Source organism: Eptesicus fuscus, chromosome 6, assembly GCF_027574615.1.
Source record: "Eptesicus fuscus isolate TK198812 chromosome 6, DD_ASM_mEF_20220401, whole genome shotgun sequence".
NCBI lineage: Eukaryota > Metazoa > Chordata > Mammalia > Chiroptera > Vespertilionidae > Eptesicus > Eptesicus fuscus.
Window position 1 is genome coordinate 29,561,080 of NC_072478.1, and position 20,119 is coordinate 29,581,198.

The 20,119-nt window shown below is 56.9% G+C and overlaps 1 protein-coding gene across 3 annotated transcripts; it reads left to right on the forward strand.

Annotated features, from left to right (window-relative positions):
• The first annotated feature begins 274 nt into the window (after nucleotides 1–274).
• On the forward strand, nucleotides 275–11,066 carry MKNK2 (MAPK interacting serine/threonine kinase 2). 3 transcript variants are annotated; one of them, XM_008150670.3, is made up of 14 exons: nucleotides 276–457; nucleotides 604–738; nucleotides 3,708–3,795; nucleotides 3,895–3,996; nucleotides 4,077–4,174; nucleotides 6,131–6,210; nucleotides 7,174–7,247; nucleotides 7,500–7,604; nucleotides 7,768–7,823; nucleotides 7,935–8,030; nucleotides 8,486–8,680; nucleotides 9,451–9,615; nucleotides 10,238–10,281; nucleotides 10,644–11,066. In XM_008150670.3, the coding sequence occupies exons 2-14, from the start codon at nucleotides 688–690 to the stop codon at nucleotides 10,879–10,881; spliced, it is 1,392 nt and encodes a 463-aa protein (XP_008148892.1). In that variant the 5' UTR covers nucleotides 276–457; nucleotides 604–687; the 3' UTR covers nucleotides 10,882–11,066. The 3 variants fall into 3 exon arrangements, with proteins under 3 accessions (XP_054573513.1, XP_054573514.1, XP_008148892.1); XM_054717538.1 differs by lacking the exon at nucleotides 7,935–8,030 and having other exon boundaries at nucleotides 275–457; XM_054717539.1 differs by lacking the exon at nucleotides 10,238–10,281 and having other exon boundaries at nucleotides 275–457; nucleotides 10,644–10,810.
• Nucleotides 11,067–20,119: the final 9,053 nt, after the last annotated feature.

The following is a 20,119-nucleotide window of genomic DNA, read 5'->3' on the forward strand; positions in this document are numbered from 1 at the left end:
AGCTGCCAGGGGGCAGGGCCGGGCTCCGTCTAGGAGTCCCCGAGTCTCAGACAACCCCTCCCGTCGCCTCCGACACCCTTTCTAGCTGACGCGCCGGGAGCCACGCTCGCCGCGCAACGCAAGCCGCAGAGACACGCCCCACGGCCAGAGCGCGCAGCCGCACTCCGGTCCAGAGCGCCCTTCCAACCCCGCCCCCGCCGCGCGCGTGTGGGCGGGGACTGAGGGGCGGGCCCTACGTTGGGGGCGGGGCTGGCTTGGCCCATAAAGGCGGAGACGGCGCTGCGCGCGAGACTCCACTCGGCGGCGGCGGCGGTGGCCCTGGTGGATGGCTCTGCGGTAGTGGTGGTCGTGGCGGCGGCGGCACTATTCCCCGCGCGGTCCGCGCAGCGGGATCCGGGCTGCGCGTCTCAGTCGGCGGAGGCGAAGGAACAGCGCCCCCGCCCCAAGCCCGACCCCAGTGAGTGCGGCCCAGCGACCCCGGCCTGGCCTGGCCCCGACTCAGGCGCGGGGATCGGGCCCCGCGGAACCTCGCTGCCTGGGCCTGTACTCTCGGTGCGCCGACCGTGGCCACTCACGCCCTTCTTTGTCTGCCCCCGCCTGCAGGGTCCTCTCTCCGGCCGCCCCCCGCCCCCGGGCCGCCCCCCGGGCCCTGCGTCCCCTCCCCCGCTGGCGGGGCCCGGACAGAAGATGGTGCAGAAGAAAACAGCCGAACTTCAGGGCTTCCATCGTTCGTTCAAGGTGAGGGCCGGGTTGGTTTGGTGGGCGCCGCGGGCTGGACTACCTGAGTGGCCGGTGGGAGGGGCGCGGAGCTCGCCCTCAAGATCCCCCAGGCCTGGTGCTGGTCCCCCGCGTTGGCCTTGGCCTTGGGGCAGCCCCTGGCGTGCGTGCGACCACAGGCCAGTCTGATGGATCCTGAGGTCTCAGGTCTTTCCTCTAGGAACCCGAGGTGGGCCCTTGTCCGTGGGGCCCTTGGTTGTGTGTCCCCTGCAAACCTCAGCCAGGTGTATAGTGCTGGGTGGGGCGTCAGCCGGCTACAGTCCTGTCCCCAGCACCTTGAGGTCTGTGAGGTCTACTCTCCAGAAGGGCCAGACAGGGTTGCAGGTTCCTCCCCCGACAAACACGCCCTCCTAAGTGGCCTGCAGAGTAGGGGTGTGTGTGGATTGGATGACCCCCAGACATGCACCTCCCAGACCCAAGCCCTGTTTCCTGTTGGAATGGGAAGTCTCTGAGGGGGCCCCAAGGCTTCCGAGTTCTAGTCTCAAATGAGCAAGTCTAGGGGGGTTTGGCAGGTGCTGGGCCGAGGCCCCATGGGGCCTGGCCCAGGGGAGGCAGTGATGTCAGCAGCCACCCCACCCTCCTGCTGAGTTATGTAATGGCTTTCCTGGGCCTCCTTGGGCAGGAACCTGTTGCCCTGCAGAGGAGGCAGGACCTGTGTGTGTGTGTGTGTGTGTGTGTGTGTGTGTGTGTGTGTGTAGGCAAGTTGGACACCAGTGTGGGAGGAGCCAGCCTGGTGTGTTTGGGTTAGAATTCCCAGGCCTGTCCAGCCAGCATTCACCTGCCAGCGCCCCACCCAGTACACACGCCTGTCATCCTAGCTTCCACTCCAGGGTAGTGACAGCCTTGGCATGTCCCAAGTGGCCAGGGCTGGGTGGAAGGCTGGTAGAGCCAAGATGTCACTGGCGGTGGTCTGTTAACTCCTGGGCCTGTGTCTGAGCTCAGACAGGGTCAGTGGGCAGGGCCAGCTCTGCGGTCAAAGCATACTCAAACTTTCTGGATGGTTCCAGCTGCCTCCTGCCAAGGCCTGCTGACTAAAGGCCCGCAGCCAGCCCTGGGCCTGGCCCGCCTACACTGCTTAGGCCTGAAGGCTGGCCTTTGCAGGCCACCCAGGAGCTGTGCATGCCCTGTGCTGAGGTGGGACTGTGGGAGTCCCAAGGGAGGGAGTGGGGACATGGGACAGGGAATCTTGGCTCTAAAGTGGCCCTCCAGGGTCCAGCTCTTCTGAATTGGGGTCTGGGAGAGATGAATGGGATTGCTGAGGAGACCCAAGTTTGGCCCCTTTGGGTCCTAGAGCCTTTACTTGATTGTTGGGGGCAGCTTCCTGACGTCGACTCCATCCTAATCCCTTTTTGTGGCCACCCTGGAGCCACTCCTTCCAGATGGAAGGACGGAGACTTATCAGAGCATTGATTGCAGTCCTCACGGGAGCCAGACTCCTCAATGGGCAGGAACAGGGACTGGTGCATGAGCATCAGCAGGCTGGCTTCAGTGCCCCCTTCCCCCTTCCTCCCTGCACCTCCTAGCAACTATCTGCAGGGTGGATAGGGAGGCTGGGAGGGCCCGCCTGTTTTTCAGCTGCTCCCTCTGACCTCTGCCTGCACCCTCTGCAGCTGGCCTGGCTTCCGGGCCTCCTGTCTGCAGGAATCTGGCCTGGCAGAGTGGGCCCCTCCAGGTCTTCCTGAGGCTCTCCTGGAGTTCCTTCTCTGTGGGATGATTCTCCTGCCACAACCCCAGCCCCAGCTGTCACAAGGCCCAGAGAAGGGCAGTGACTTGGCCCAGGTCACCCAGCATCGGCCATAGCACCACAATTATGTATACAGGCCCCCTCTGTGCCCACCAGGGCCCTGGCTGCCTGGTCCATCAGGATGTTGGGAGCTAATTAGAACTAACTTCTAGGCCAAAACCGGTTTGGCTCAGTGGATAGAGCGTCAGCCTGGGAACTGAAGGGTCCCAGGTTTGATTCCAGTCAGGGGCATGTACCTTGGTTGCGGGCACATCCTTGGTAGAGGGTGTGCAGGAGGCAGCTGGTCAATGTTTCTCTCTCATTGATGTTTCCAGCTCTCTATCCCTCTCCCTTCCTCTCTGTAAAAAAATCAATAAAATATATATATTAAAAAAAAAAGAACTAACTTCTAAAGGAACCTGGCCAGGCCTCAGTGTCTCTCAGCCTTTATTGGAGGGACTGTCAGCCCTTATACAAGATCTTTTGCTCTGCAGAAATGGCATTTATCCTAACAGCCTTCTGTTTGCCCCATAGGCGATGTCTCCAATCCCTGGCATGCCTGTCTTTGGGCAGGATCTAGTGCCCTCTCCCCAGTTTTGGGGGCCACCCAGTGATCTTGAGCAGGCCCCACTCCAACAGGGCTGGTTTCTTCACTGGGCACTAGGCCTGTGGGGCTCACTCCTGGGGGTCTCTGGGGGTGAACAGGACAGTGCAGGCTGTGGCCCAGGCAGAGAACAGCCCAGTGTTCACGCTGGAGCCCATGGATAGCTTTCCTGTAAGCCTCTGGGGGATTGGTGAGACAGGAGAAAGCAGCATAAGGCAGGAAGGGTGATGGCACCCCTTGACACAGGGAGGGCTGAGCCCACAAGGCCGTGGGAAAGCAGGCAGGGCAGCTAGCGGGGAGCCCCGCCCTAGAGCTGGTGACTCACCTCCCACTGACTGCTCTTTGCCTTTGATCTCCAGACTGCTGTCCCCATTCTGCAGGTGAACAAACCAAGGTGCCACAGTAACTTGCACCCCCTCCTCCCTGCACACCCTAAACTTGGTGGCCCCAAGGGCCCTGGCTGGGGGTAGAAGGGCTATTTCTTCATGGTCAGGCGAAGCCAGGCTTTCACCCCTTTGGCATATGTACACAGGGCTGGGTCACTCTGTAATGGGACAGTTCTGACAGCAATACGGCCTGAGAGCTCTCTCTTCTCTATTACAGGGGCAGAATCCTTTCGAGCTGGCCTTCTCCCTAGAACAGGCCCACCCCGGAGAGACTGACTTCAGCCTGGAGTGCCCAGCCCGCCCTGGTGAGGGGCCTGGAAGGGAGGGGACTGTGGGTGAGGGCCAGGTGGGGCCTGAGAGCCACAGGGGCCAAGTGGGCCTCACGCCCGGGTCTCCTGATGCAGATATGCCCACGAGCCAGCCCATTGACATCCCAGACGCGAAGAAGAGGGGCAAGAAGAAGAAGCGGTGTCGGGCAACTGACAGCTTCTCAGGCAGGTTCGAAGGTGAGTGGTGGGCAGGGCTGGGATAGGGGGAAGTGACTAGGTCGCCCAGGACAGCTCTCACTGCCATCTCTGCTCTCCAGATGTCTACCAGCTACAGGAGGATGTGCTTGGGGAGGGCGCCCATGCCCGTGTGCAGACCTGCATCAATCTCATCACCAACCAGGAGTATGCAGTCAAGGTAAGCACAACACCCTCACCTGTCGCCTTACCTCTCCCCAGCAATGCCTGGGATCTGGCAGTCAAGCTTCTGGACTCACAGCTGGGGAAAGCCAGTGTCTAAAAATTACCCCTAGAATCCAGGTCAGCCTGGGCTGAGCCCCAAGTCGAGGCAGAGGTGGGAAGTGACCATGAAGTTTGGCCCCTAATGCAGGTGGCCGCAGACCTGGTGCCAGAGTGGCCATTGAGAGTGGGATGGGGGTTGAGGGGGCTTTGGTCAAAGCTAATGTTCACCTGCTGGGTTACTTCAGGCTGGTCCCCAGGCACAACTAGTGCTTTACCCATGTTGGTTACTGGGATTAAAAAGCAACGCCATACTTAGGGCCCAGGGGTCTTAGCATTTAGGAAGACCAGGGCAGAGCCTCCTTCATGCCCATATGGCCTCTGACCCAGGGTACAGCTTGGGAGCTGTGGCCTGTGACCTCTGTTGTCTGGCTAGACTGTTGAACCCTGCATTCCAAGAAACCTTCCAGGCTCCTCTCGTGACCCTGCATCTGAGCTAGATGGGATCACAGGAGGCAGGGAGGTCAGGCACTCCCTGGTAAGCACGGCTGACCAGATGCTTCAGGCCCTGGTGGAAGTACAGTGACAAAGGCAGCTGTGGTCCCTGCCCCCTGGAAGCTCCCAGGTGGAGTGGGGGTGATGGTGTAGGAGAATTGGACACTAAGAATGGAGGACCTTCTGAGTACCCGGTGTGTCTCTGAGTATCTTTCTCCTAAGGACCTGCTGGGCAGCCTGGCTTACTGTCTCTGTTTGACAAGTAGGGAAATTGAGGCTCTGAGTCACACTGTGTCTGATCTCCCAGAAGGCCATCTCCCTCCCCTGAGGGACTGCAGTGTTCTCTATGAAGTGGGGTCCTAGCCAGATTCCCAAGGGACAGGATGAGGTTCAGTTATTGTAGAAGGATGTGGCTGGTGGCTTTGTCTCTAGAGGCCCTGGAATCTGTTTTTCCTGTCCCTCTTCGGGTCAGGTGTGTTTGTCACTAGACAGATGGGCATGCATAGGCCCAGGTCTTGGAGGTCAGTGGACTTGTGTGCCTGCCTGCTGCAGGAGCCTGGCCTGTGGAACATACTACATTCCCTTCCTCTAGGCCACTGCGGTGCCCAGGGAGCCTCGGGCATAGGTGGTGACCCTGCCTGTCCACCCACCCAGCCAAAGGGGACCCGAGGCACCTGCTAACTCCACCTCTCTCTGAGCAAGGTTGCTGGGGGGCATTTGGGGATGGGCCCAGAACTCTCTAGTTCTTAGAGTTCCTGGGTGCCAGAAAGGATTGGGGACTTAAGTGTGTGTTGGCTTCCTGAGGCTCTGGGGTCTGGGAAGCTGTGTCTGCTGGTGAGCAAGGTGGCCAGTCTGGGCTGGCCTGAAACACCCAGGCTCGTGGGGTCACAGACATCTATTCAGACTGGTGTGGAGCGGGGGAGGCAGGACCTGGTGCAGAAGCAAGTGGGTATGGCATGGCTGGCAGCGGGGTGCCTGAGGTCCCTCTGGTCCCCTGGATAGTGTGGGAGTCAGCATGGTGGCCACCAGTCTCCTGGTCATAAAGGGGAGGTTGCTTAGTCCAAGGGAAGCTGACACTGTGAAGGGGTATTTTGCTGGACCCTAGGCCCCAAATATATCTCTGAGGCTTTTTGTCCATCGGGAGTGGATAGGGCCGGCTCCTTCTCCCTGCCTTCCTGTCCCACTCACTCCTCTCTTGGTGCCACTTGAGAAATACGTTGCCCACTACTTGTGCTGACGCTGCAGTTCTGACAGGCAGATTCTGGGTCCCCACAGGAGAACTCAACTTTCTAGATCATAATGGTCTAAAGCTTTAACAGTTTCAGGTATAGCACAGGGAAAGTTTCTGGTGGAGGCCCCTCGGGCTGTGAAAAGTCTGGCTGACACAGCTGCTGTGTCCCCCCACCCCCACACGTTTCAGATCATTGAGAAGCAGCCGGGCCACATTCGGAGTAGGGTTTTCCGGGAGGTGGAGATGCTGTATCAGTGCCAGGGACACAGGTAATGTGACCCACCCTCAGCCCTGAGCCATCTTTTAGTGGATGAATGGGCCTGAATGCCTCTTTACCCTCAGCGAGCATTTAAGGCAGGGGTGGGGAATCTTTTATCTGCAAAGGGCCATTTGGCTATTTATAACATCATTCATGGGCCATACAAATTTATCAACTTAAAAATTAACCTGCTGCCTGGCTGGTTGTGGCTCAGTGGCTGGGCGTTGAACCGTGAACCAAGAGGTCATCGGTTTGATTTCTTTTTTTTTTTTTTTAATATATATTTTATTGAGTTTTTACAGAGAGGAAGGGAGAGGGATAGAGAGTTAGAAACATTGATGAGAGAGAAACATCGTTCAGCTGCCTCCTGCACACTCCCCACTGGGGATGTGCCCACAATCAAGATACGTGCCCTTGACTGGAATCGAACCTGGGACCCTTGAGTCCGCAGGCTGACGCTCTATCCACTGAGCCAAACCGGTTAGGGCCATCGGTTCGATTTCCTGTCAGGGCACATGCCCAGGTTTTGGGCTCCATCCCCAGTAGGTACGGGCGTGCAGGAAGCAGCCAATCAATGTTTCTGTCTCTCTATCCCTCTCCTTTCCTCACTTTCTAAAATCAATAAACCATATTTTAAAAAGCCTGCTGTATTTGGTCAAACATTTAATTAACTCATCCCTAATGCCTTGGCAGGGCCAGACCAAATGATTTCGTAGGCCTTACACAGGCCGAGGGCTGGATGGTCCCCACCCCTGACTTAGGGAGTTCCCACTGTGTCCCAGGCCGTTGTGAATGGACCCAATGTTAGGCTGGCAGTCTGAGGTGGGCAAGATGGAGGCAGGCCTGTGGGCCCAGTCCCAGCCTTCCTTGGGCAGGTGGAGGTGTGTGTGGGGGGGTGGACCCCTCATGAGCTGGGCATGTATAAGGGCTTTAGGAAGTCTCACTCCTGTCCTGTCCCCCTCCCCCATCCTAGGAATGTTCTAGAGCTGATTGAATTCTTCGAGGAGGAAGACCGATTCTACCTGGTGTTTGAGAAGATGCGGGGCGGTATGTGGGGCCTGGGAGACACATCCAGCTAGGTCCTAATGGGCTGTGGGCTCAGAGCCACCTCGGAAGACCTATCAGAGGGTCCTGTACATCAGAGGAGGCTTGTGGGCTCTGAGCCGGGGTCAAGGACTTTGGGTCCGAGGAGGCCAGAGTGGAGGCTTCCCTGCCAGGTGGGAGTGGGTGCTGGGCAGTGGCCTGGGGACACAGGGTTATTCTGACATGTTTTTTTCCTCCACTATGACCCGGCCCCAGGCTCCATCCTAAGCCACATTCACAAGCGACGACACTTTAATGAGTTGGAGGCCAGCGTGGTGGTGCAGGACGTGGCCAGCGCCCTGGATTTCCTGCACAACAAAGGTGGCTGATGGGGTTGGCTGCTCAGGGTACCACCTACTTTTTGCCATCCTGCCAAAGATGCCTAGGTCCCATGGATGTCCAGACTTGCCCCCAGTACAGCTGCCCAGGACTCCCTAAAGATACACCCATCCCACCACTGACTCCCTGGTGGTTCTACCCACAGGCATCGCCCACAGGGACCTAAAGTTGGAAAACATCCTCTGTGAGCACCCCAACCAGGTGAGGGACGCTGGGGGTTGGCCTTCCCTGCGGGATGGGGCCCTGTGCAGGCTGGACAGGACCTCCAGCCACCTCACCTCATTTCACTGCTGCTTCCTAATCCCCTCCCAGGTCTCCCCCGTTAAGATCTGCGACTTTGACCTGGGCAGTGGCATCAAACTCAATGGGGACTGCTCCCCCATCTCCACCCCGGAGCTGCTAACCCCAGTGAGGACCCACGGGGTTAGGGGAGAGCTGGGAGGGGCAGGGCGAGGGGACAGGATTACATTCTGTCGAAAGAAGTGGTTTGGGACCTCTAGGAGAGATGTGGGGCAGCTTGTAGTCTTCGTGCTGGGGCCTTGAAACTCGGGATTTCGCTTAGCAACAGCCGCTGATTGGCCCTTCGGCTGTGACGGGGCGGGACCACGGTCAGGCCGGGAGGGGCGAGCTTCCAGCACCTGTTGATTGGACAGGGCGGGGATTGGGGCGGGGCTGTGGTCAGGTGGGGGCGGGCTGGCACCCGCCATCAGCCTGTAATTGGCCGAGCAGAGCTGTCAGTCACTGCGGGCTCAGGCTCAGGTGACTGGGCGGTCCCTTGCCTCACATTACACTGGAAAGTCCCGGCCGGTGGCGTCCCCCTCCCCCATGGCATCTAGTCTTCATGCTCTCCTTCTTCCCCGCAGTGCGGCTCTGCAGAGTATATGGCCCCTGAGGTGGTGGAGGCCTTCAGCGAGGAGGCCAGCATCTATGACAAGCGCTGCGACCTCTGGAGCCTGGGTGTCATCCTCTACATCCTGCTCAGTGGCTACCCACCATTTGTGGGCCACTGCGGCAGCGATTGCGGCTGGGACCGCGGTGAGGCTTGCCCGGCCTGCCAGGTGCGCAACCCCTGCCCTGTGCAATCCTTGGGGCCTGGTCCTAAATATTGATTGCATCCACAGAGTAGTGCTGGCCTGCCTGACCTTCCTGGGTTTCTCGAGGTTTAGGTCTCCTGCCTTTCAGCATAGAGCAGTTTGGTCAGGGAGCTGTGGTGGGGTGAGGCCTATGGTTTGGAGTGAGGCCTGTTTTCTATGCAGTATTTGAGGCTCAGGATTCATGTGTGTCCTGGAGTCCTTAGGAGGTTGGCTCTCCTGACCAGCTACCCTCAGACCTGTCTCTTAAAAAAAAAAAAATAGATTTTTATTGGTCTCAGAGAGGAAGGAAGAGGGAGAGAGAAAAACATCAATGATGAGAGATAAACATTGATCTGCTGCCTCCTGCACGCCCCCTACCGGGGATTGAGCCTGCAACTCGTGTGCCCTTGACCAGAATCAAACCTGGGACCTTTCAGTCTGTAGGCCGATGCTCTATCCACTGAGCCAAACCGGTTAGGGCCCCCCAGACCTTTCTTCCTCACCTTCCTTGGCCCCTCAGGTGTGCCCATCCTGCCAGCTGATCCCAGGGCTCAAGTTCCATCCCGCTGTCTGGGTAGTAATCTGGGGTCCTTGCACCTGGTTCTTGGGCCACCGGTCAGGCCTGGGGCCCTGAGAGAGCCTGTCACTTAGCAGTGTCCCAGCTCCTTTGGGGTCCAGGCTTGCCCATCAGAGATCAGGATGTGGGCCTCAACCCTTTTGGCTGCAGCCGCCCCCCCCCTCATGTGTTCCCCCAGAACATGCTATTCGAGAGCATCCAAGAGGGCAAGTATGAGTTTCCTGAGAAGGACTGGGCCCACATCTCCTTTGCTGCCAAAGACCTCATCTCAAAGCTGCTGGTTCGAGACGCCAAGCAGAGGCTAAGCGCTGCGCAGGTCCTGCAGCACCCCTGGGTGCAGGGGGTGAGTGCCAGCCCCCCTGGGGGCAGCCGGCATGGGTCCTTGCCTCTGTCCAGTCTCTAGTGGGCCGGGGCTGTGCTGGAGAACCCTTGGGGCCCAGTGTCAGGACTCCTTGTGATGTGGGTCTAGAGGTCAGTCACAGTTATTTTCCGGGGGCCCGGGCACAGTTATGAAACCTTCCCCATCTGCTGGCTGCAGGAGCTACTTAGCAAATCCCTGGCCTGTGCCCTAGAGGCGAGCAAGCTCAGCTCAGCCACAGGGCAGACGGGTGGGTGGCCAGCCTGAGACAGGACTCTGTCCCCTCCGATCCCAGAAGAGCATGGTGTTTGTCCTTGCCAATGGTCATCCAAGCTGGGGCCACCAGGGCAGAGGGCCTATGGGGAGAAAGGACTACCTGCTCAAGCTAGCCAGTAGAAGGGGCTCTGAACTCCTGGGAATATGGGATTGAGAAGGGAGGGGCTGGGCGGGGAATGGTTAGGCGGGGTGGCTGGTGAGCAGGTAGGCCTGGGGAGCCACTGGCCCCTGTTGGTGTCAGAGCCAGCTGGGGACCTGGGAGGGTTGGCCCTGGGTAGGATGGATGAGCCTGGCTCTGTTCTCTAGACCTGCTTCTCTGGTCTCCTTGCAGTGCGCCCCAGAGAACACCTTGCCCACGCCCATGGTTCTGCAGAGGTGAGACCTGCATGGGGTCTCAGGTTGGAGAGGGGAGGTTAACCCTTTGCACTCGCTTTTTTCTCGATTCCTTTACTCTAATGCTAACCGTGTCGAGTCACACTCGACATCCGAGTGCAAAAGGTTAAAAGTTAAGGTGTTTAAAAAATACAAAATAAGTTCTCTTTAAGTTGTAGGGGAAGCCATTCAAGACCTGGGTGTCCTTTAGGGGTGGTGGATTAGGTCCCAGGCTGGGGGGAGGGGAGCTTGGGGCCATAGCCCCTCCTCCAGGGCACTGCACAGACCCTGGGGTCCCAAGGGAAGCAGAGGGTATACCTGGCAGCCACCTCCCCTTCCTTGGTGACGTCCCACCTTGTCCGCAGGAACAGCTGTGCCAAAGACCTCACGTCCTTCGCCGCCGAGGCCATCGCCATGAACCGGCAGCTGGCCCAGCGTGAGGAGGGTGCGCTGGAGGAGGTGGGACCGGGCCAGCCCGTGGTCATCCGAGCTACCTCACGCTGCTTGCATCTGTCCCCACCATCCCAATCCAAGTTGGCCCAGCGGCGGCAGCGAGCCAGCCTCTCTGCGGCCCCCGTGGTCCTGGTGGGGGACCACGCATGACCCCTCCATTCTCTGTACATAGGTCACCCCTCCCCCATCAGATCTCAAGATTTTTTTTAAGCTATTGCCAGCCAGTGACCAGCAGGCTGTGCTACACCCCCACCCCCACCCCCCTTGGGTTCTGAGGTGCTGTGCTCAGCTCAGCTGGGGGGTATCTTTTTATATAAAGTTTTTGCTGTTGGGTTTTCCTTTTTTTTTTTTTCTGTCCCCCACCCCCATTTTTTTCCTTTGAATGGTGTTAAAAGTAAACAGGCACCCTGGGAGAAGAGCAGAGGGCACATGTGCTGCGCATGCCCCCACCCTGCCACCCTGGCCGTACAGGCTCAGCTGTACTGTGAAAGGCCTTGTGCCCATGGTCCCTGCCCAATGTGACTCAGGAGAGGAGGACATTGCTGTCTTCCAGAGCTGGGGGACCCAGGAACACACCTGCGCCCCTCCCCCTTCCCTGCCCTTAGTGTTCTCAAGGCCAGACTCACCCTGCACCTCCTTTCACCCGAAAGGCACCCTGGTGGCCAGGGGGGTCCTGGGTGTGGGCAGGTGGAGTGAACAGCCACCCACATGGACCCCACCCCACCTCACCCCACCCCTGATTGAGAACCTTAACCTTAAGTTGCAGCTGACAGGGGGAAGGGCTGCACCCATTACCACTACTCCCCACCCTCTCCACGGGACTCTGTCTACCTGGGGTGGGGGGAGGGGCACTGGAGGAATGGGAGGGGCTGGACTGGCACTCGTCAGCCAACATGGGGGACCCATAGATCCCCCACCCCGGGCACCCCAGTGCCCCTTCTCAGGGCTCAGTCTGACCATGGCCACGTCCTGCCCCCTGTCGACCCTTGAGTTGACATGGAAATTCTGCCAGCCCTGTCTCCTCCCCTCCGTAGAGCCAGGGCTGACGCAGGTTCCCGATGAATCCCCCACTCCCAAAGGCAGCATTCCTGCTCTGCCCACCTTTAGGGGAATGGCCTCCCTCAGGCACCCAGGAACCTCTCTGTCCTCCACCTCCCCACCCCAGAGTCCAGGTCAGATGTCTAGTGACTTGCTGGGCTCGAGGAGACTCTGACACCCCTCTTTGACCTTAGGTGGGAAACACTATGCAATACAAGCTTCCCCTTCCTTCATGCACACGTGTTTCTGCCAGTGGGCGGCCCCAGCCCTCTTCAGGCAGCTCGGCCTGGGCTCTGGCTGGGTCCTTCTGGCAGGCCAGCTGGATAGCCCTCTGGCATCTAGTTTTCATCCTGTTTCATTAGTATTTTAAGAACATCAGTTGACTTCCTTTTCCTGTTCTTGAAGAATACTTGAATGTCAGGGGGCCTTGTGGGTTGGGGGGCTCAGACACTGCCTCCCTCCCCCCCCCCCAAGTCTTGCACAGTTGTTGCAGTCTGGGGGCTGATGCCTGTCTGGCCGCTTAAATCTGTGGACTGGTCTTTCCAAAGACCCCAGGGTGGGCGGCCACCCCCACCTCCATCATTTCTTGCCCATTAGTGATTCCATGTATCACGACTGGGGGTTCTGCCTTTTGTAAAAGGGCCTCACTGGCTACAGGCGGTGTGGTCAAGTCAGTCTGGAAAGCCGACTGTGAGCAGCATTTTCTGCTCAAAGGTGGGACAGCTACTTACTCTTCCCCCATCACATCTACAGGGCAACCGGGAGGGCTGGCCAGAACCGTCACTGTGAAGGAGGGCCTGGGTCCCAGGGTGTCCCAGGCTGCTAGGCTGCTCTGGTGCTGAGGGAAGGGGGACTGGCAGTGTTTCCATGTTAATATATTAAAAAAAAAGACAATTTTCTTTAAAAGTGGGGGAAAGACATCCAAGCACTTTAACTCCACTGTACCAGGTAAACTGATACAGCTCAAAAGTTTTCCTTGACACCAACTGTCAATGCCGGAATTTTGTATTCTGTTTTATAAGGATTTAATAAAACTCAGAAAAGCTCATTCTGGTTTTCTGCTGCTGTATAACAAGCTGTCCCAAACCTAGTGGCCCTGAGCCATTCATTGTCAGTGATGCTGTGGCTTAGGAATTTGGACAGGGCATGTGGGGTTGGCATGTCTGTGGGATCTGTGAGGGTGGGGGTAGGCGGTCCTTGGGTGGCCCATCCATTGTTGGCCCGGGAGCCTTCTGTGACAGGCTCTCACTGGGCATCATGTTCGAGGCTCATCCACATTGGTGCCCATGCTTTAATGCTGTTCGTGGCTGAGGAGTACTCCGTGTCTGGATGGAGCACATTGTGTTGACTCATCTGTCCGTGTTACCAGTTTTGGCCACAGTGAACCGTACTTCCGTGGACCTGTGCACAGGTTTTCACTTGTGGAAACAAATGGAAAACATTTCACATGTGGATGTGTTCATTTCTCCTGGTGGACACCACGGAAGGGATGTGAGCAGGGCAGAGACCTGATCGCATGTGGCTTCCGGAAGGACCATTCTTGCCCCCGTGTGGAGTGTGGATGGGGTCTGAAGGACTCACTAAACCATTGTCACCCTCTAAGCCAGCCAGATGAGGGATGACAAGCCTGGTGGGGGTGGTGCCCAGTAGACCACAAAATGGCAAACACCGGGCATGGTGAGGAGGTGGCCTGCCAGCACCTAGGGACAGCCTGGACGCGGGTGAGCAGGGGGCTGTCTGGAGAGAAGGCGCGCCTGGCAAGGTAATAGGCACTAAGGATCCCTGCGACATGAGGTGCAGTAGGTCACCCCCTCCTGTCTAGAAACCTGAGATGAGCAGGTGGCACACCTTCCACCTGGCCCTTCAGTAGGAAACCTGGACACCCGAGCCTGTGCCCCGCCCCCTGCATTTATTTGCTCAGCTGCCTCCTAGACCCTTCCTCTCAGACCCCACAGCTACCTTCTCCTGAGCCAGGCCACCACCAGCCCTTCCAGGGCGACGGCCCAGCCTGGTCTCCTGGCCCCCACTCAGCCCCCAAAGATCCCATCTCAGTTCCCCCAGGCCCCTTGCTTGTCCCCTTCCCAGCCTGGCATAGGTGTGTGGGCAAGGCGGGGTGGCTGCTACATGCCAAGCCACCACCCTCCTACGTGGCACAGAGCCCTGCCCAGCCCCACCAACCCATGCCAATGACCGCTCCCTGCCCCTTGTCGCCTGCCAAGTCCTGCAGCCAGGCACAGCCTGTTCTCTGAGCCTCTGCTGTGGATTGTATGTTGCGTAGATCCCGCCCTTCCACCTCCTCCGGGAGCAACAGGGAAATCCCGGAACTGGAGCAGCGGGGAGCCTTTCCCCAGCTGGTGACTGGCTGCCCTGGCCCCTGGGCCCAGTCTCCACCTGGGTAAATGGAGGCGCTAGCTCGGGCTCCCCAGCTGCCCACAGGCACTGGCCTCCCAAGTCCCAGCACAGAACTGTCAAAATCACATCTGTGACGGGAAGCTGCTCCACACGCCCCTTGACAAGACAGTGGCAATGCTGATGTTCGATGCTAATAATAGGAACAGGCGGGGCTATGGAAACTATTTGCACTAAAGGCACAGTTTTCCTGTAAACCTAAAACCTTTTTTAACCCTTATTCAAGATATGCGTCGTGTTCTTTTTTTTATTATTTATTTTAGAGGAAGGGAGAGAGAGGAGAGAGAAACATCTATTGGTTGCCTCCCCTACATGCTCCGACTGGGAATTGAACCCCCCACCTTTGTTTTTTTTTTTGTTTTTTTTTAATTTCTTTATTGATTAAGGTGTCACATATCCCCCCACCTTTGTTGTTGTTAATCCTCACCCAAGGATTTTTTTCTTCCCCATTGATTTTTCAGAGAGAGTGGAACAGAGGGGGAGAGATAGAGAGGGGGAAACATTGATGTCAGAGAGACACATGGATTGGTTGCCTCCCACACATGCCCTGGCCAGGGTTGGGGATGAAGCCGGCAACCAAGGTACATGCCCTTGACCCTTCAGTCTGCAGGCTGATGTCTAACCACTGAGCAAACCTGGCTAGGGCAAACCCCCCACCTTTTGGTGTATGAGACAACACTCCAACCAACCGAGCCACACTGGCCAGGGCTAAACCTAAAACGTCAAAAAATACTTTATTTATTTATTTATTTTCATAAAGTGAGAGAAGACAGACATGAAAAGCCACAGTGATTTCATTTATGTAAAATGTCCGGAACAGGCAAGTCCGTAGAGACAGGAAGTGGGTTCATGGTTTTCGGGGGCTGGGAGGCATGGGGAGTGACTGCTGATGGGGATGGGCTTCTTTTGGGGGTGGTGGAACATTCTGGAACTAGATAAGAAGTGATGGTGATGGTTGCACAATATGGTAAATGTACTAAATGCCACTGAATTTAAAAGGGTGACTTTCTTCTTAATAAAAATTGAAAGGGTGATGGGACCAAATTTGTGTAGAGTCTGGTACACAGTAAGTACTCAATAAATGCACCAAGGAATGACTTATCACCCTGCGGGGTGGGGAGGAGGCCGGCACAGGCATCTCCTCCCAGACGCAGGGATTTGCGGGAGCTTTCATTCCTGTCATTGTCACTAATCCCCTCGACGCGCGCTCCCTGTGAGTCACCCCATCTCAGGGTCCTCCTTAATTCTCCCGTCTCCAGAGGAAACCTGGTGGTCCGTCCTGGACTTAGACTCACCGGAAGGAGGAGAAATGGGTTTATGTGCTTTTTATTTTTTTTTTTTTTTTTTTTTTTTTTTTTTAAACATACATTTTATTGATTTTTTACAGAGAGGAAGAGAGAGGGATAGAGAGTTAGAAACATTGATGAGAGAGAAACATCAATCAGCTGCCTCTTGCACACCCCCAACTGGGGATGTGCCCGCAACCAAGGTACATGCCCTTGACCGGAATCGAACCTGGGACCCTTGAGTCCACAGGCCGACGCTCTATCCACTGAGCCAAACCGGTTTTGGCGGTTTATGTGCTTTTTAAAAAAAATCCTCACCAAGGATATGTTTTTTATTGATTTTTAGAGAGAGGAGTGGGGAGAAGCGGGGAGGGGAGGGGCGGGGAGGAGAGGGAGAAAGAAGCAGCAATGTATGAGAGAAACAGCGATGGCTGCCTCCCATATGTGCCCCAAGTGGGGCTCAAACTGGCAGCACAGGCACATGCCCCGACTGGGAATCAGACCTGCAACCCTTTGGTGCAGGGTCAGAGCTCCAACCAACCGAGCCACCGGCCAGGGCTGAGAAACGGGTTTAAAGCAAAGTGTGATGGAATCAAGTCGGGTGTGAGGAAGGATGTACCATAGCTCAAGCTTGATGGGATGAGCTGGGGCAAGGGAAGGGGTGTGGACAGGTGGCTGGAGCCCGGCGGCTCTGGTCCCCACTCTGGGCTGCATTCGTTCCCTCGGTCAAAGCCGCGTAGTGCCCCTCCCCATGTAGGGCTTGGGGTTTGTGGGCAACCCTAGAAGATGCCTGGGATTTCCATCATGTCTCTCATGGAGACTCAGTTTCCCCTCGTGGAAGCTTATTCTCTCCCCTGCCTCAGTTTCCCTTTTGTGACCTACTGTGAGACTGCAGAAGGCTCAGATACCAATGACAGGGAGCTTGCCCTGTGCTGCGCACTTGGCTCGGGGCCAAGGAGACTTCCGGAGTCGGGGGTCCCAGGACGCCCCTGCCAAAGGCCCTTGGGAGACTTTCCAGCAAGAGGTTAGCAAGGCCCCAGGACAGATTCCCAGAATGACGAACGGGATGCTCTGGCAGGGCCGGGGTTTATCTGTACATTCAGAGTGGCACCCAGCCTGCCATCATCCCAGTGACTCACCCTGTGCAACTTGTAGACCCTCGTCATGGATCACAGTCCCCGTCTCCTAGGATGGTTTCCCCTCTTGCCACGGCCTGGTGCCAAGCACGCATGGCAAGAAACCAGCTTACAACCTCTCCAAATTGGGGCCAGAACCAACGAGGGGTGAGTTAGACCCTCGCCTAGGCAGAAGATTTGAGGGAGCGCCAAAAAACTGCACTCACCGTGATAATACGCGCTGAGGTGTTTGTTAACGGCTTCAAAAGCAGCTTTGCTTAAAAAAATAAAAAAAAATCCTCACCCAAGGATATGTTTTTATTGATTTTAGAGAGAGGAAGGAAAAGGGTGAGAGACACATAGATGTGAAAGAGAAACATCACTTAGTTGCCTCCTGTACACACCCCAACCAGGGGCCGAACCCCCAGCCTGGGTATGTGCTCTGATCAGGAATGGGACCCACCACCCTTTGGGGCACAAGACGATGCTCTGACCCACCGAGCCACACCAGCCAGGGCTGCGCTGTGAGTTTTGGCAGGAACTATTGTAGGGTCACATGCAGTTGCAAGAAATAACATTTTGCCCAGTTTCCCCCAGTAGTAGCATTTTGCAAAAACAATTACAATGTCACAACCGCAATGTTGACATTGCTACAATACATCTTATTGGGAAATCGCCACTTCCACTTGTATCCACTGTGTGTGTTTACAGCTCCTTTCTTGTCCGCCCACAGGTCTCAAAGCGAACAGTGCGTGTATTTAACCTAAAGGACACTCAGCTCACCCTCTGTTCTCACTGGGAAATGGAAGCATGTAAGACTGAGCTGTGGAACCGGGTCTTTCAAAAGAACTTTCTGGCAGGATGGACATGCTCTCCATCTGCAGCCACAGGTGGCTATGGAGCACGTGACGTGTGGCCAATGAGAATGAGACACAGAATGCCCCCATGACTACATTTTTATTGATATAAATTTATTTAGCCCGGCAGGGCTGCTGGGGCCCCAGTGGGGGACACAGACAGGTCCATCCCTCCATTTTTAGGAGAAATTGCTCAACCTCTGCATTGTCTTGTGTTTTTGCCCTGAGTCCTTGGATGGTCCCGGCTCTCATGTCCTCTGTCTGTTCGTCCTTCTGGGCACACATGTGGTGCTCAATAAGTGCTCATGGAGGGAGAGGCCAAGTGACGGAGGTCTCTGGATGGTTTTCTAACCTCCACTCTGTTCCCTTAGTGTGAGGTAGGGCTCGCCCCCAGGCCTCATTTTGCCCATCTGCAAAATGGGGTGGGGCATCCTCCTGTCTCCCACACCCCTTGCTGGCGAGCTTCCCTCGGGCTTCATACTCTGTAATGGCCACCTGGGTTAATACATTTTGCAGCAGTGGGTGGCATCTGGGTGGGGTCACCAGGACCCCCACCCCAAATCGAGGTGTGGAGGCAGGGGACAAGGACCCAGTGGGAATGGAGCACCCGAACCCCTGCCGTTGGGGCCTGGGGCAGGGAGGGCACTCCAGGCGTCCCGGGCAGGGAGGGGGAGGCAGTTTCAGACGGGGAAACAGGATGGAGCCGCCGAGCCACTTGCCCACAGGGACACAGCGAATGTGTCTACGGCTGGAGGGCGCTCTCCGGAAGTTTCCAGTTACTTCACCCAGATCTCTGCCTGTCCGCCTCTCTCTCTCCGCTCCATCCCTGCCTCCCGCTCTCCTCCCTGCCTTCTGATCACAAAAGCAATACGTATTTGCTATAAACCCAGAACCATTTTAGTTCCCAGAATGAAAATACGTAAACTACGTGTGTGCTGTGGGTTGTAACCAATTTGTAAGCGAGTAAAGGAGGTGTTCCACGGAGGGGAGGAAGCGATTATGGTTTTCCTGCCCCGGGTGGGGCGGCCCCTGGCAGGTCTCCGTCCACAGGCCGAGCCGAGCCGGGTGATGGGTGATGTTACCGCCACCGGAGGGTGGTGTCTGTGGTGTGTTTTGCCTTCTCAGTCGGCAGGTCCCGGCACCTGGTCCTCCCCTCCCGTGGCCGGGTTGCAGGTGGAAGCTAGGGAGGGCTGATTTCTCCGCGGGAACAGCAAGAATTTGGGAGTTCGTGCTTAATGGGGACAGACTTTCAGTTTGGGAAGATGAGAAAGTTCTGGAGCTGAATGGTGGGGGTGATTGCCCAACAGCAGGATTGTACTTAATGCCCCTGAGCTGTGCACTTCAAAGTGGTTACGATGGGAGCATTTTGAGATCTTGCTTCCTGGCATTGTCATCAGTTTGGTGCAAATAAACCTATAAAAATTTTTTTAAGTGGTTAAGATGGCAAAGTTATGTTAAGTATATTTTTACTACAACTTTCAAAAAGAAAAACAAACCAAACAAACCCCACATGGGCCTATTCTGGCTCCATTCCTAGTGGCTGGGGCCCATCTGTCCGCATCCCCCCACTCCCAGGCTCGAGCCTTCCCCGGGGACGGAGGGCCCAGGCTTCTGGGGGACTTTTCCTGGCCAGTCGCGTCCCTTCCGCTCAAAACTCATTGGCCAGACCGTTCACCAGAGCCCACCCAGCCCCAAGGCGTCAGGAGCGCAGCCCTACTGCTGCCGAGAGCACCCGGAACACGTGAGGAACAGCAGCCCACACCCCCAGGGCTGTGCCTGTGCCGTGGGACTGGCTCTGCCGCTGGGGATGGGGCAGGAGCTGCACCTGGGATGGGGCTGGCAGCATGTGAAGGACGGAGGGGCCCGGGGCCGGGGAGAGAAGTAGGTGGGGCAGGCTGGACCCCCTGAGGCCACTTCCCGCAGGTCACCAGCCAGCCGGGCAGAAGCCACTCCCCGCTTCCAGGCCGAGTCCTGAGGAGGCCTGCCCAGTGGGCACCGTGGGAAACAGGCAGATGCCCGCGTCCTTGTGGCTCTGCCACCCCAGAGGACAGCGACCAGCAGCTCCTGAGTCTGCGGAGTTGGCTCCTGCCTGTCCCTTGTGACACATGCCAAGCCCTTCACTCTTCCCAGCGCCGCGCTCTCTTGATTGAATCTCTGCTAAAGGTGGTGGTGGAGTGGGGGGACCCCTCAGCACAATGCCTTGCCGCTAAGGACTAAGGACGGACCTCGCTATCTAAAGGAGTCTGCTCGCTCCACATCCCTGGGGCAAGCACTCCATTCTGTGCACAGGCAAGCCCCGGGGTCCGGCCACGCGCCTGTGAGACCATAAATGGCCCGAAGATCAAAACCAGGCAGAGTGGCCCGGTAGCTCAGTGGGTTAGAGTCGGTCCTACACCAAGGTTGTGGGTTTGATCCCCGGTCAGGGCACATACAAGACTCAACCAATGAACACATAAGTAAGAGGATCAACAAATTGATGTTTCTCTCCCTTTCTCTCTAAGATCAATTAACAAACATTTCTTTAAATAAAAATAAACCCAGGCAGACTGCACTGGCATCGGCTGCCTGGTCTGGGCCCTCCTTTGGGGTCCCTGACCCTCATGAAGGAGGTCCCCCTCCTGGGCCAGGATGCCTGGGGTTGGCTTGTCAGAAGCATTTCCACCTTTGACCCCAGCTAACGTAG

What these genes read in the sequence shown, in the direction of transcription:
- MKNK2 (XM_008150670.3), top strand. Translation starts at nt 688, where the DNA reads ATGGTGCAGAAGAAAACAGCCGAACTTCAGGGCTTCCATCGTTCGTTC. An exon ending in GGAGTGCCCAGCCCGCCCTG is followed by an intron (nt 3,796 to 3,894) that starts GTGAGGGGCCTG and finishes CTCCTGATGCAG; the next exon opens with ATATGCCCACGAGCCAGCCC. An exon ending in AGCACCCCTGGGTGCAGGGG is followed by an intron (nt 9,616 to 10,237) that starts GTGAGTGCCAGC and finishes GTCTCCTTGCAG; the next exon opens with TGCGCCCCAGAGAACACCTT.